We start from the raw sequence: 13,497 nt of genomic DNA, 5'->3' as shown, positions 1-13,497 counted from the left end.
ACATGTAAAATCGTATTTCAACATGCTAAAGCAAGTAAACTTGGTTGAGTGTTTAAAAAGTTTGGAGAAATTGTTTTTTTTCTATACAATGAAGTTGTGAAATGCGATATCAGTACTCCATCATCGTACCCCCGGGACTATACTGAGTCTCACCTCACACCTCAGTATATGTGTACGGGACAAGAATTATGCAAACAAACAACACGAACCGAAGATATCAATTTGATGGCGTTACTTTATCTTGATTTGTCGACAAGCTATTTTTAAATTCTCCTGATTTCGTTTGAATTTGATAATGCCAGTAAACTATTAAAAAATCTATCTCTGTAGTTACTTTTGACTATAATGATCCAAAGTAAATACAAATTTTGTATTTTTTTTTTTATAAAAGTAAAATTTTACCAGTAGTTGCCAGTGACATGGAAGTCGTCCTTTGGAATCTCCACACCTAACAAGTTAACTATTCCGTGCAAATGCTGGGTCAGTTCTTTGTTTCTTCATGCTTCCACATCCTTCCCAGAATAACGATCTACGCGAAAGTCTGTATAAAAGAAAACCTCTAACGTTTTAAATTGTTCGATAATTTCCTGTATGTTTGACTTTTAAGTGCATGGTTGATGAATTTAAGTGTGAAACCCAATCGGTCGCACAAACTTCTAACAAATCTTGAAACAGTTGACTCGCTTGAAGTGGATTTATACCTATTCCAATCATTATTTCCGTTAATTACGCTTAAGATTTGTTGCTTATATACATGTACTTATATAAAAAGTAAATAGTCTTAAATAGGTTATCAGTAAATGTATAGGGTCAACAAGTTACTTCGACTAGTGCCCCTCAAGATCTCACCGCCTGACCCCCGGGACAGTGGTCTGCTCCCTGAGAAATCAGGTAATCCCACCGATACAAGTGCTGCTGTGTCAGCGAGCACGGAGTTCGGCTCACATGTACTTGTGTTGGGAATAGGACTTTTATTCTAACAAAAAAGTGCAGAAGTTTTTATGAACTTATTACCTTGACGGGTAAAATTGGAACGAAAAGTGCATAATTTTCAAAGCGTATTACGTTGAAGGGTAAAGCATGAACAAAAAAGTGCACTAGTTTCAAGGCTTGTTATAGCTTGACGGGAAAAACATGAAGTAAAAAGTGCTTCTTTTTTTATGGCTTGTCGGTTTGGCAGTTAAAACATGAACATGTAAATATTTATTCACTACGAGCGATGAAATTAGATGACTTGTTTAAAAACTTATGCTTTCCTCTATCTGTCTTTTACTGAACGTTTGTAATGGAAAATTGGACTCCGAAATACAGCCGAACAAAAAGAAAAAATAAAGTTTCGCCTGAATATTGAAATCATTCAATACCTGTTTTGAATTTCCTGTATATCAAATATATTGTGATTCAGATTTCGGCAAAAATGTTGACAATCCTGTGGGGAATTGGAGTGTCTAAATTCATTGCATAAACAAACACACGTGTACAGGTTCTAATAACATCAAGTGTGCTAGGTAAAGAAATCAGAACGGTCCCGGTTTACAGAACTTAGCGCTCCTTTCACAGAAATAATTATCATATACCTTAGGTAGACATTTGATGTTTAAATGTCAATTCCCACAAAGAGAAGAGTTTAAAACGTTTATTCCAAACTTTGATTATTTGTATACAAGTGAACTTGGTTGCTACCGCGTCTCGAATTAAAATGTTGATTTTAAAGATAAAATCTCGGATCTTTAGTTGAGCGAGTTTGTTCACGCTATTAAGTTAGTGGGATTCTTCTGATCACATTTTATTTGAAAGTCAACATTCATTCAAGCAACGAAAATTTTTGGCCAAAATTTGAATATAGTATTAATTAATCACGTAAATGATTCACTCCGTACTCCATAAACATTAACTACAAGAAGTTCACAATAGTTGGTGTTGTTTTTTTGTTCATAAAAGGGAAAAGGTGTGCGGGAAGGGGGGATTGGAGCCTTGGATAACTTTCTCCCCAAATTTATATACATGATCTATGACCCACGATATACTTGTATAATTAGTCTTATAATACACAATATGATCTGAAAAAATCCAAGTGTTATGCTAAACAACAATTCAGAAAAAATTACGTCGTAAATCATTTAGAATGTGCGATATTCATAGGACCTAAAGTAGTTCACAGGTGAAGAAAAAAGGAAGATACGCTACCTACTAAAACATACAAACTTACAAACCTCACCGCCAACAAACGAGATATATAAAAACTTATAAATATACATGTACTTACCGATTTATATTTTGTGTAAAGTCGTTAAAAATCAACAAGTTGTCCGACACAGATCTCGTTGTTAAATTCCCAGCACCAGTGACATTAAAAACTTCCTCGGCGCAGCGGTCGTCGTGCGGTGACGCCAGTGTGTAATGTGACGGAGATCCCTTACCCGTGAGTCAACCAGCAGGTGCCCCCGGGCCACGCTCACGCTGTAACATGACGTATGAATGCATACCCACAGAATGAAGGCCGGCAGTAAACCTATAATTTTCTGTTTATCGTAACATTTCATCAGTACACTTCCAATACACGGATAGAGATTTGATAGCCCCGATACACCAACACTGCAATGACCGTGCTCTATGCTAACTCTGTAAATGTCAGACCTTCAATTATACCGTGCCGGGGTTGCATTTCATGTAATGATATGTTTATGGCGGTTGTCACAAAACAGAAAATGAGTTGTAAGAGAAAAGGTTATTATCTAATGATTAAAATTGTTTATAATTACTCGTACATGCTGCCGCCTCGTCCCCTATACTGAGATACATTTACTAAAGATCTTGTATTACGTGGAATGACATGTAGTCCTCCATGTAAGATACACACGGTTTTCCGACAATCCACAACATCTACTACCTTAAATTCTACTTTAACAACAAATTAGCCAACAACTGGTCTTGATTCATAAATGATTTTTATTTTAAATATACATTTGATGAAGTTACATGAATTTGCATTTTTAAAAAAATTCTTTTTGTCATATTATGAAATAAAATAACATTGGAATGATGCCTCTGATTGCACAATGAATTTAAAACATAAATGGAATAACACACAGAGAAAACAGTACAAATACATACATGTCTTTCAGGGCACCATCACAGTGCTATAACCTCTAAAAGCTTTTAAGTCCACATTTTTGAATTTCCAATGAACATGGGCCTAAAAACTAAGCATTTTTGGAGCACATGGGTTTCTATTTCAGTTGCCACACTTAAAACTAAGAAGTTCAAGGACAAAAAAAGTGACAACTGTAAAACATAAAAACAAACATACATGTCATCAAACAAGTGAACATAATTATTACAACAAAATCCCCCAGACTTCATTTGCTTGGAAGTAGAGGGTAAAAAATAAACTTAAAATGAACTGAAACGTAAATAAGATGTACACAATGTACACAATAAGACAGTCGTTTCTTCACAAGTATACTTATTTAATAAACTTGTACATAACTTAAGCACTTCAAAACACACTCACAAATCAATCACTCCAATGAGGACACATCTTCCATCACCAAAAACAACATTTACACAACTACCAGAAAACAACATCTATGTCAAGCTGTGAACAAATTGGAGCAACAGTACGTGTACCAGTAGGTTTTGCAGATCAGATAAATGTAGAAGGCCTGCAAGTTCTCTTGCAGATATATCTACTCTGGTTTTACAATCTATCTTTATATTGAAGTACCATATTCATGCATGTACATTTTCAATACCCGTATGTTCACCAATTAAATGCTATCTGAAATGCCAAAGCAATGGACATCTCTACAATTTTACAACTTTTATCAACGAAAATAAAATCCATTTCTCAGACACAGTCAAAGTGAATAAAAAGTCATAATGATAAAAATCAGGATGATCTGGATGATAACTTAAACCATACTCTTGGATTTCATTGCACTTCTCAGATAATGACACAGTAAAAGAGGTTGGCACTGTTTTGTGGATGAGAAACTCCTTATTCTTCATTATGACTTGGTAGTCCACTTCCAGTGGACAGTTCAGATCCCCCTCCCAGATCACTTTCTGAGGATGGTTTTCATCTGTTTGTTCTGGTGCTCCAGATGGTCGTTGGCTTTTCCCACTTTGGGGCCGAGACGATCCAGTTGGTTATTCTGTCGCTCTATTTCATCCCCCAGCCCCAGGGCCAGACCTTTTAATGTTGTTAAACCATTTGATATCTCACCTAAATAAAAAAAAAATCCAAATAATCATAAATAAATTCTGCATATTACTTACAAATATCAATAACTAATACTCTTTTACCATTCAGATTCAATGCTGCTGATCAGACTTTTTGTTATGATTACCACTCATGATTTACCCAGAAGCCATTATTAAAATGGCTCTCTTCTAAACACCAGCAGGAAAACTGAGAGACTTGTCACTTGGTAGCAGACAAAGGAAATAAAAGAACAGAAGAGAAGTCTAGAAACTAGCCAGTGACAGAAAAAGAAGAACTGCTTCCTCATACGTCAAAGGCATAACACTTACACTTTAACCAACTTTTATTCACGTGAGAGAAATTTTTGCAATGTTTGCGATAAACTCATAGTTGTGAATATTTCTCACCGCGAACAATATTGTCGTTTAGTTGTTATATCCAAATGGATATTGAAATGGCTTGCTCATGAAAAAAGTTCAACTCACAGACTGGTGAATTGTGAAACAAAGTTGTCAAGAATAAAAGCTGGTTTACAATTTATAATTATGTACCTAGGTTTTCATTCAGCTGTTCCTCCCTAGCACTGTGTGTGACAGGTTTGAAGTACTGCTGAGTCCTCGCCCCCTTCATAAAGTTTTCGTCAAGGTCATCGTCCTCCTGGTAAAACCCGCGTGTGTCAGGGTTCCTCCGGACTGGCTGGTCAGATCTATGTTTCTCTAGCGTCTCCTGCAACCGGCTTGGTTTGGTTTCTGGTTCTTTGGCTGCTGTTGATGTCTTTTTAGCACCCCACCAGTTTTTGATGCCACCAAAGACACTTTTGATGTTATTTAAGTGTTTCTGGGTGACTGTCATTGTTTGGTTGATTTCATCTGTTTTTCTTTCAATGTTGTTCAGTTGTTCTCCTTGTCTTAGAAGTTCCTACAATTATTCAATGAGAATTTTCAATCTGGGACAAAAATTTCTGAAATGTCCTATCTGTAGCTCTAGGTATGAAAAAATTCGGATAGACGACCTGGTCGGGAGCTACAGTGCCTCCTATGGCACATTAAAAAACAACGATTTATTGGGCACAAAAAATTGTGCTAGTTTTTAACTAATTAACCTTGTTTACACAAAAATTCTGTGCAAATGAAATAGAACCATTAAATTCTTCAGGCAAATGACTACTGATATCATCTCTTTACTTGCCTCGGACTTTCTCCAAAACATGGTAACCAACCTCGGAAAATGAAGTACATGTATGTTTAATTCATGTCAGGATCAAGAGTACTGTAGCCATTTTTACACATGAACAAACTGCACCACTACACTTTATTGGGCTAGTGATGGTTTTTATAATAAAAGAATATCAGAGGCAAGAAAAGTAACTGTAGTAAAATGTCAGAAGAGTTTTTTGGAATCAAATATTTATACAGAATGTGTACAGAACTAAGATTAATCAGACAGTCCAAAAGTATAGAGCTCAATTTTTTGTGCACCATTAATTGCAGATTTTTACTAAGGGCAGAACTGTAGCTCCCAGGTTGTCCATCCAAATTTTTTTCAGACTGAGAGCTAAAGACTGCAGCTATTCTATCTGATGATCCAACATTTACTTCAAACTCCTATCAATTATGTTTTTGTTTGGCTTATTTTGATTTAGACTATTAATAAGTATGTTTTCAAATACATGGCATACAGGAAAATAATACCTCATATGATAGCCTCTTTTATCTTACAAGTATCTTAATATCCTCATCCTTCACCAACTAGAGACCATTTATGAACACAATAGCTCATCATTAATGCAATAGAACCTGATACCGGTATATGCATATCAGCAGTCTTTATTATATATGCTAAACCATTTAGATAGGACAGTCTCTGTTGTGTTCACTTTGCTATGAATCATTTCCTGGCTTTAATGACTAAGTAATATATACATTGCATATTGTTTTTCCATTTTTCTCTTTCATTTCAAATGTTTTTATACACAACACAGTGCCATGGTTAACACAATGTCATACCGGTATATTACATATTAAAGTAATTGCTGTATTTAGGTGCATTTACATGACCTAATCGACAAAAACTGTTTATAAATTAGATAATCATATTGTGCAATACCAGTATATGCAGTACATAAATACATTTAAGTACATATATGCTCAAATGGCATACAATTAAAAGATAAAAATATGTTGTGAAAAAATATTTACTAAATATACTAATGTAGGCTTTGGTGTACATGTAAAGGAGCCTCCGAGAGAAGATTTTTTTTTTTAGATAAACATGCAAAGATCTTAAGTGTTTTAACCTAACTAGTTGACATAATTTCAAGAAATATATTATAATAACATTTAAAAGGTCTAATGAACTACCTAGTGTGCAGGTTTTTTTCCTATAGTCTGTCCCAAGTTATTGCTTCCATCACTTTTTGATGATTTTTAATAAAATTACACATACCTGTGAAAGAAATACAGTTGAAATCGTTAAAAGGGAATATATCCAAGATATCTTCATTGAACAATTATCCCTTTCCACTCAGAAAAATTCACAGGAACGAAAACAGATTCCTTATGGAGATTTATAAAGGGGAATGTTTATATCTTTTCTCCATTCAGAATACACTCGGAAGACATCGCGCAATTTTTTAACGTTATCATCCGGGCTTATTAATGGCTGATTCAATGCAAAATCTCCGTAGACTTTCAATTTCGGGATGTGTATTCAAACCTGAAGCGGTAGATCGAGGGGGCGTTTCAAAACAGAAAATCTGGACATTTTTTATATTAGTGGATGAACGTAGTTTGAGCACAGAGGTATTTACCATTATTGAAATATCAAGCAAAAAGTGGTGGAAGCAAAAACTCGGGACAGATTTTAACATTTAAAAGCATCACATTCTAATATAAAATGAAATTTTTCTGCAATCTCTCTCTCTTTCTCTCTCTCTGGTTCTAGTGCATTATTGATCTCGATCTCTCTCTCTCTACCCCTCTCTTTCTCTCCTCTCTCTTTCTCAGGTTTTATTACATGCATGATCTCTGGATCTTTCTCTCTCTCAATCTGTGGATACCAACAATAATTTACCTCGGCTGTTGCAACCCCCATGATCTCTGATTCCTGAATACTGCGCAGGGCTCTCATTGTTGAATCAAGCTGCCTATCCTCTGAAGCAAATATTTGTTCCTGGATTTTCTCCTTCTTTTCAAAACTGCAGTCTTCCTCATCTTCTTCAGCAAAAAATGGGTTCGAATTTTTAGAAACAGCCATCTCCACCTAAACTTAGTTTGTATATAACTAATACTACTAAACTTTCACTAAAATATATTTAAAAATATATGCGTCAGATATGTATGAATATGAAACTAAAACTGACGGTCTCAGTGTCTGACAGCTTTTCTGAAAATAAATATGATCCACGCAGCAAAACATTACTATTTGCTGTGTATTTTTGCCAAGGGAAAAACAGTTAGGTGACTAAACTAGTGTAAAACATGTTAGTTTGTACACTAGTTAAAATCAAATATATGAAATAGAATGTATTTGGTACAGATTCAAGTCGTGAAATTACTTAAAGGTTTATTCCCTTTCATGTTGGTCTTGTTTTATATTCATTCATGATATTTATACAGTGTATACTGTGTTTACCTCATGCATTTTCAATGAACGACTTGACAAATTTCTGACATTGAAAAACGAAAATGGCTCTCCGATTGGGCCGACTTTTTCGGCCAATTTCGCAGATTGCAAAGGGTGCAGGTAAGTCAAGCAAGAATTAATGAAGTAAAAAACTTTCCTAAATAGATTTAAAATTCGGAATTAAATGAAGAACTGCTTAGACGACTACAGTATTATGAGAAAATTCGGATTTGTGAGCTAGGCTTAATTCAGTATTATTCTGTTATTAGCACCGTGGTGCTTATAATTTTTGACGTTATTGTACTTTATGAATGATGATTTTTTGACTATTTCAACGCTTTTGACGTGACATAAAATAACTTCAAAAATTGTTAGCACCACGGTGCTAACAACAGGATTATGCCTGTTAGTCAATCTGTTCTCAAATTTGAACACACTCTGCCCCAACATTTCCAAAAGAATTTTAGGATTTTTTTAATCTACAACATACACACTTTAGATCGTCAATCTGTCACAAAACTTTGATTTAACTGTCACTTATACTTAGTATTATGATAAATTCCGTGTCTCCTTATAATAGTGCGTGTCTGTCAGCCGTGTTGCTCCCAGCAGGGACGTATATACAGAGTATATACGTCCCTGCTCCCAGTCTGAGAAAATTTGGATGGACGACCAGCGAGCTCCATTCTATACAAGTTAAAAAGTTGCAATTTATGGTGTACAAAACCTTGTGCTAGTTTTGGTCTCCTTACAAATTCTTTACTTGCCTTAGCTGCAGGTCTGTAGCTTCCAGTCCAAAAAAATTCGGATTGACGACCTTGGAGTTACAGTGCCTCCCATAGTAAAAAAAACTGCAATTTACGGCGCCGAAAAATGTGCTAGCTTTGGATCTATTAACCTTTTTTTTCACACAAACCCTATGAAAACAATTAGTACCATTAAATTCTTCAGGCAATTTACTACTGATATCGTCACTTTACTTGCCTCACACTTTCTCTTAAACATGATAACCGACCTCAGAAAATGAAGTATATTAATTCACACCGAGATTGAGAGTCGCCATTTTTAACCGGGTTTTCCAACGGAAAAATCCGGTTATTAAAATGGTGAAAATGGCGGGCGGCGGGCGGGCGGGCGGCTGCCAAAAGGGTACCCTCATTGTACGGATAACTCCTCCTACAGTTTTCAAGATAGGAAGTTGTTCTTTTGCAGATCAATTGTACATATATCAGAGGTGTGCATATTGCAAGGATTTTGATTTCTGATAATTTATCGAAAAAATACCAGCTTTTGAACTTAGTCATTTTTTGGCAAAATGTTGCATATAGGGTACCCTCATTGTACGGATAACTCCTCCTACAGTTCTCAAGATAGGAAATTGTTCTTTTGCAGATAAATTGTACATATATCAGAGGTGTGCATATTGCTAGGATTTTGATTTCTGATAATTTATCGAAAAAATAATAGCTTTTGAACTTAGTCATTTTTTGGCAAAATATTGCATATAGGGTACCCTCATTGTACGGATAACTCCTTCTACAGTTCTCAAGATAGGAAGTTGTTCTTTTGCAGATCAATTGTACATATATCAGAGGTGTGCATATTGCTAGGATTTTGATTTCTGATAATTTATGAAAAAAATACCAGCTTTTGAACTTAGTCATTTTTTGGCAAAATATTGCATATAGGGTACCCTCATTGTACGGATAACTCCTCCTACAGTTCTCAAGATAGGAAGTTGTTCTTTTGCAGATCAATTGTACATATATCAGAGGTGTGCATATTGCTAGGATTTTGATTTCCGATAATTTATGAAAAAAATACCAGCTTTTGAACTTAGTCATTTTTTGGCAAAATATTGCATATAGGGTACCCTCATTGTACGGATAACTTTTCCTACAGTTCTCAAGATAGGAAGTTGTTCTTTTGCAGATCAATTGTACATATATCAGAGGTGTGCATATTGCTAGGATTTTGATTTCCGATAATTTATGAAAAAAATACCAGCTTTTGAACTTAGTCATTTTTTGGCAAAATGTTGTATATACATGTAGGGTACTCCATTTCACTGGATAAGGGTTGACATGGATTATGGATACAGTTTACATAAAAGAAAACCCGGTTTGCTGTCATATTGACAGCTTTTCACTTGTTAAATGTAAATTTCAATTTACAGTGCTGGTGATGGTGTTTAAAACACTATCAGAGGCCAATGAAGTGATGAAATCTGTAGTAAAATGTCCGAGGATTTTTTTGGATTAAATATTTGTACAGAATGTGTTCATAAATGAGATTAATCAGTCCAAAACTAGCGCATTTAAATTGCAGATTTTTACTATGGGAGGCACTGTAGCTCCCAGGTCATCCATCAGATTTTTTTCAGACTGGGAGCTACAGACCTGCAGCTCCCAGGTCATCCATCAGAATTTTTTCTGACCCGGAGCTACAGACCAGGGCTGCGTTCAAGATCGTAGCAGCTTGCCTAGCCGCTAGGTCACAGATATCTAGGTCTATTGAACGGACCGCTAGGTCACAGATATCTAGGTCTATTGAACAGACCGCTAGGTTAGCCGTTAGGTCTCAGATTTGAAGTTGGAAATATTCAACTATAAAGACTAATTACATCGACCTAATTTGTTAATTTCAAGCAAAAATATACATGTTAAAATTCATTATAACTTAAAGGGTGAACAAAATATCAATAAGTAAATGGATCTCATGTTTGTTACAAAGTGGTATCGAAGGTGGCTATCTTGAATTTGATGCTTAGCATAAAATATTTAGGCTATGAATATCTACACAGCAGCTAGGCTAGCTTTCCGTTCAACAACGTAGCCCTATGTAGCAGCTACGATCTTGAATGCAGCCCTGCGGCTATACTTGCCTCAGACTTTTTCTTAAACAAGCTAACCAACCTCGGATTGGTAATACATGTAGTGTCTTAAAGAATATCAGAGGCAAGTAAAGTTGGGATATCTGTAGTAAAATGTTTGAGGATTTTTGGCGAATCAAATATATGTACAGAATATGTGTTAATAAGTTTTTGTGCACCATAAATTGCAACTGTTTAACATGTATGGAACTGTAGCTCCCATGTCGACATTCATCTGAATTTTGTACAGACTGGGAACCAGAAACCTGCAGCTAGCCAGTAAGGAATCTATGGCAACTCATCATAAAATATCTCTGTTACTTATGGAAACTTTTCATCCAAGACATTCACAACCCACCAAAACATCATATTAATAATCCTGTATATGTGCTAACCTGATTTGTTGTTTCCAGTCTTGAAACAAGCCAAATCTGCACCAATTGCTGCCACTCAATGTTTGAGATTTGAATCAACAACTTCCCAAGAGAAAAACCGTAAGTAGTTAATAATGAGTGTTAACTATTGATGTAGAAGCATTCAAGTGTTGCATAGGCCAACAGCATATGTTTGTAGAGAAAATTTCTTTAGTCAGCTGATTGATTCGGAAATATATTTTTGTTTTAATTAATTGCATGTTCATATTATCTGGTAAATAGAATTTCCTTTTAAATGGATCAGAAAGCCCACAAGCTACATAGTAAATAAGTACATATACTCATGGTACATGTACTTCATTTTGTAGTTTAATTACCCTTAAATATCATTTTTTGTGTTGAAAAATGTTGAAACATTTTGTTTATTGTTAAATCTGAAAATAATTGTCAAATCTCAAAATAATTGGGGTAACAGTTTATTGATTTGATATTCTCTATATATATAAGGTTGTCAACCTTTGGGATATATGTTTAGATAGATTTCCTTTAAAATACATGTGATTTCACTTAGCTTCTGTTTTCCAGCTATGGCCAGACCCTCAGTGTCCCCTGAACGAAAGAAACAGCTGGAGGATTTTGGTCAGTATGTTGGTCAGTGCCTACCCAGGTATGTTCAGAAGGTGCGTCTAATGTCTGGGGACGAGTTGGAGATTCTGATCCATCCAGAAGGAGTCCTTCCGGTGATGGCCTTTCTGAAGGACCACCACAATGCGCAGTTTACCAACATTGTCGACATAGCTTGTGTAGACGTTCCAACCAGAGTCTTTAGATTTGAGGTACTGTAACAAACTTTATAAAAGTAACTGGATTTTCTGCTAGTGATAATTTTTTTTGCAAAATATTTAGTTTCATCTCAATCCTGAAAAGTTGTTTGATATGGTTTTAACAATCATCAATTGAATAATTGCAACAACAAAAATTACAAAAAATCTACCTGGTAATTAAAAGTGAAAATAATTGCAAATTTAGAAAGAAAAAAAAATACAGTATTTGTATTTCTTTACCAGTAGTCCCTGCTTTTAAAACTTTATGATACACTCTGTTATATCATGGGTTGGACTGTGGTCAGTGTAGTTTTACTAAAAAAATTCTTGACTACCTGGTATTTGAAGAATAAATTGGAACGCTGCTCATATTTTTCCTTGTAGGTAATATACAACCTGTTATCAATAAGATATAATTCTCGTATTCGAGTCCTTACCTACACGGATGAGCTGACTGGCCTGGACAGTACCTGCAAGCTATTCCCTGGATCTAATTGGTATGAAAGGGAGGTAAGTAACAGAACTGGCATATTGATCACCATTGATCACATACCAAATAATTTTCATAATCAATGATCCCCATTTATTGTACAATTTGAACATATACAGGATAAATTTTACATTGATATCCATCTTTCTTACCATTTAATCATCCCAGCCCATCTCAGCATTTATTAACAAACTGGATAAATTGTTTTACACTGTGCTTCTTTACCAGATTTGGGACATGTTTGGCGTATACTTCCATAATCATCCCGACTTAAGAAGAATTCTGACTGATTATGGATTTGAGGGTCATCCATTCAGAAAAGACTTTCCTCTGTCAGGCTACACAGAGGTCAGTTCCACACATCAGATTATTTGTTAGATTTGGCTTGTTCCCGGTTTAAGTACAGTTTGTTTTTTGAAACACTTTAAATTATGAAAAGATAACAACATTCATTATATCATTCCACTTTTTTCTTGAATCAATCAAATGATCTATCCTTAAAAAACAAAATTAAATGGGGGAAAGATTTTTTGGTACCCCATACGACAAATGCTGCCACAGTTATAAAATTTATTGCCATATTGATAGCTCAGATTTATAGCTCTTGAGTTATAAAAATGAAAATTTAGTTATTCCCCTTTTCAAATATTGCAATCATGCACCTGTCTGTTGCATGATATTTTTGGCCTGAAAAAACAAAATATTTTCTTCTCTAGCTCCGTTACGATGAAGAGGTTCGGCGTGTGGTGATCGAGCCGCTCGAGATGACTCAGGAGTTTCGACGATTTGAGTACAGTACTCCATGGGAAAGCTTCCCCAACTTCCGCCCTAAAGATGAGACGGAGGCTGAAGCTCCTATCCCTCAGGTGGAGTCTGGCGAGAAGAAGTGATTGGACGATAAAATTAACTTTATAACTAAACACCATGCTGTTACATGTAAATAAAACTATCTTGACAATAATGCTTGTATTGTTATTTCCAATGCCAGGCCAGTCTATCATTCTGCAGAATAATTTGGATCAGATGAATTTTATTTGCATCTCCTCGTGTGTTTTATTGAATGATCAGGATTTTTTATTGACCAGTATGATCTTTCAACTCAGTGA

At 35.3% G+C, this 13,497-nt stretch overlaps 3 protein-coding genes across 6 annotated transcripts in view; 1 reads left to right on the top strand and 2 right to left on the bottom strand.

The window, feature by feature from the left end:
* The window catches only part of LOC128187006 (neo-calmodulin-like), a 31,153-nt gene extending 28,522 nt beyond the window's left edge, over window positions 1-2,631 (bottom strand). Inside the window, exons 1-3 of one of the 4 annotated variants that reach the window (XM_052857017.1) lie at window positions 2,267-2,631; window positions 850-976; window positions 403-541 (exon numbers count right to left, since the gene is read on the bottom strand). In XM_052857017.1, the coding sequence (XP_052712977.1) occupies window positions 403-421 (19 nt within the window). In that variant the 5' untranslated portion in view covers window positions 422-541; window positions 850-976; window positions 2,267-2,631. Of the gene's footprint in view, window positions 1-402; window positions 542-849; window positions 977-1,364; window positions 1,802-2,266 lie in introns of those variants that run through there. The other 3 variants (XM_052857016.1, XM_052857018.1, XM_052857020.1) reach the window with 3 other exon arrangements.
* Window positions 2,632-2,929: 298 nt separating this feature from the next.
* On the bottom strand, window positions 2,930-7,618 carry LOC128187949 (synaptosomal-associated protein 29-like). The gene is made up of 3 exons (XM_052858667.1): window positions 7,280-7,618; window positions 4,759-5,125; window positions 2,930-4,228 (listed from the first exon to the last, which is right to left on the bottom strand). The coding sequence occupies exons 1-3, from the start codon at window positions 7,460-7,462 to the stop codon at window positions 4,062-4,064; spliced, it is 717 nt and encodes a 238-aa protein (XP_052714627.1). The 5' UTR covers window positions 7,463-7,618; the 3' UTR covers window positions 2,930-4,061.
* Window positions 7,619-7,793: 175 nt separating this feature from the next.
* Window positions 7,794-13,353, top strand: LOC128187948 (NADH dehydrogenase [ubiquinone] iron-sulfur protein 3, mitochondrial-like). Its single transcript, XM_052858665.1, has 6 exons — window positions 7,794-7,951; window positions 11,117-11,197; window positions 11,663-11,913; window positions 12,286-12,411; window positions 12,620-12,739; window positions 13,108-13,353. Exons 1-6 carry the CDS (start codon window positions 7,894-7,896, stop codon window positions 13,279-13,281), a joined length of 810 nt encoding a protein of 269 aa, XP_052714625.1. The 5' UTR covers window positions 7,794-7,893; the 3' UTR covers window positions 13,282-13,353.
* Window positions 13,354-13,497: the final 144 nt, after the last annotated feature.

This window comes from Crassostrea angulata, chromosome 6 (assembly GCF_025612915.1).
Source record: "Crassostrea angulata isolate pt1a10 chromosome 6, ASM2561291v2, whole genome shotgun sequence".
NCBI classification, from domain to species: domain Eukaryota; kingdom Metazoa; phylum Mollusca; class Bivalvia; order Ostreida; family Ostreidae; genus Magallana; species Magallana angulata.
Note: the sequence above shows the minus strand (reverse complement) of the source record. Positions and strands in the feature narration are given on the sequence as shown.

What these genes read in the sequence shown, in the direction of transcription:
- LOC128187949 (XM_052858667.1), bottom strand. Translation starts at nt 7,462, where the DNA reads ATGGCTGTTTCTAAAAATTCGAACCCATTTTTTGCTGAAGAAGATGAG. An exon ending in TGGGGGTTGCAACAGCCGAG is followed by an intron (nt 5,126 to 7,279) that starts GTAAATTATTGT and finishes GAATAATTGTAG; the next exon opens with GAACTTCTAAGACAAGGAGA. An exon ending in ACAGCTGAATGAAAACCTAG is followed by an intron (nt 4,229 to 4,758) that starts GTACATAATTAT and finishes TTTTTTATTTAG; the next exon opens with GTGAGATATCAAATGGTTTA.
- LOC128187948 (XM_052858665.1), top strand. Translation starts at nt 7,894, where the DNA reads ATGGCTCTCCGATTGGGCCGACTTTTTCGGCCAATTTCGCAGATTGCA. An exon ending in CTAATTGGTATGAAAGGGAG is followed by an intron (nt 12,412 to 12,619) that starts GTAAGTAACAGA and finishes CTTCTTTACCAG; the next exon opens with ATTTGGGACATGTTTGGCGT. An exon ending in CTCTGTCAGGCTACACAGAG is followed by an intron (nt 12,740 to 13,107) that starts GTCAGTTCCACA and finishes TTTCTTCTCTAG; the next exon opens with CTCCGTTACGATGAAGAGGT.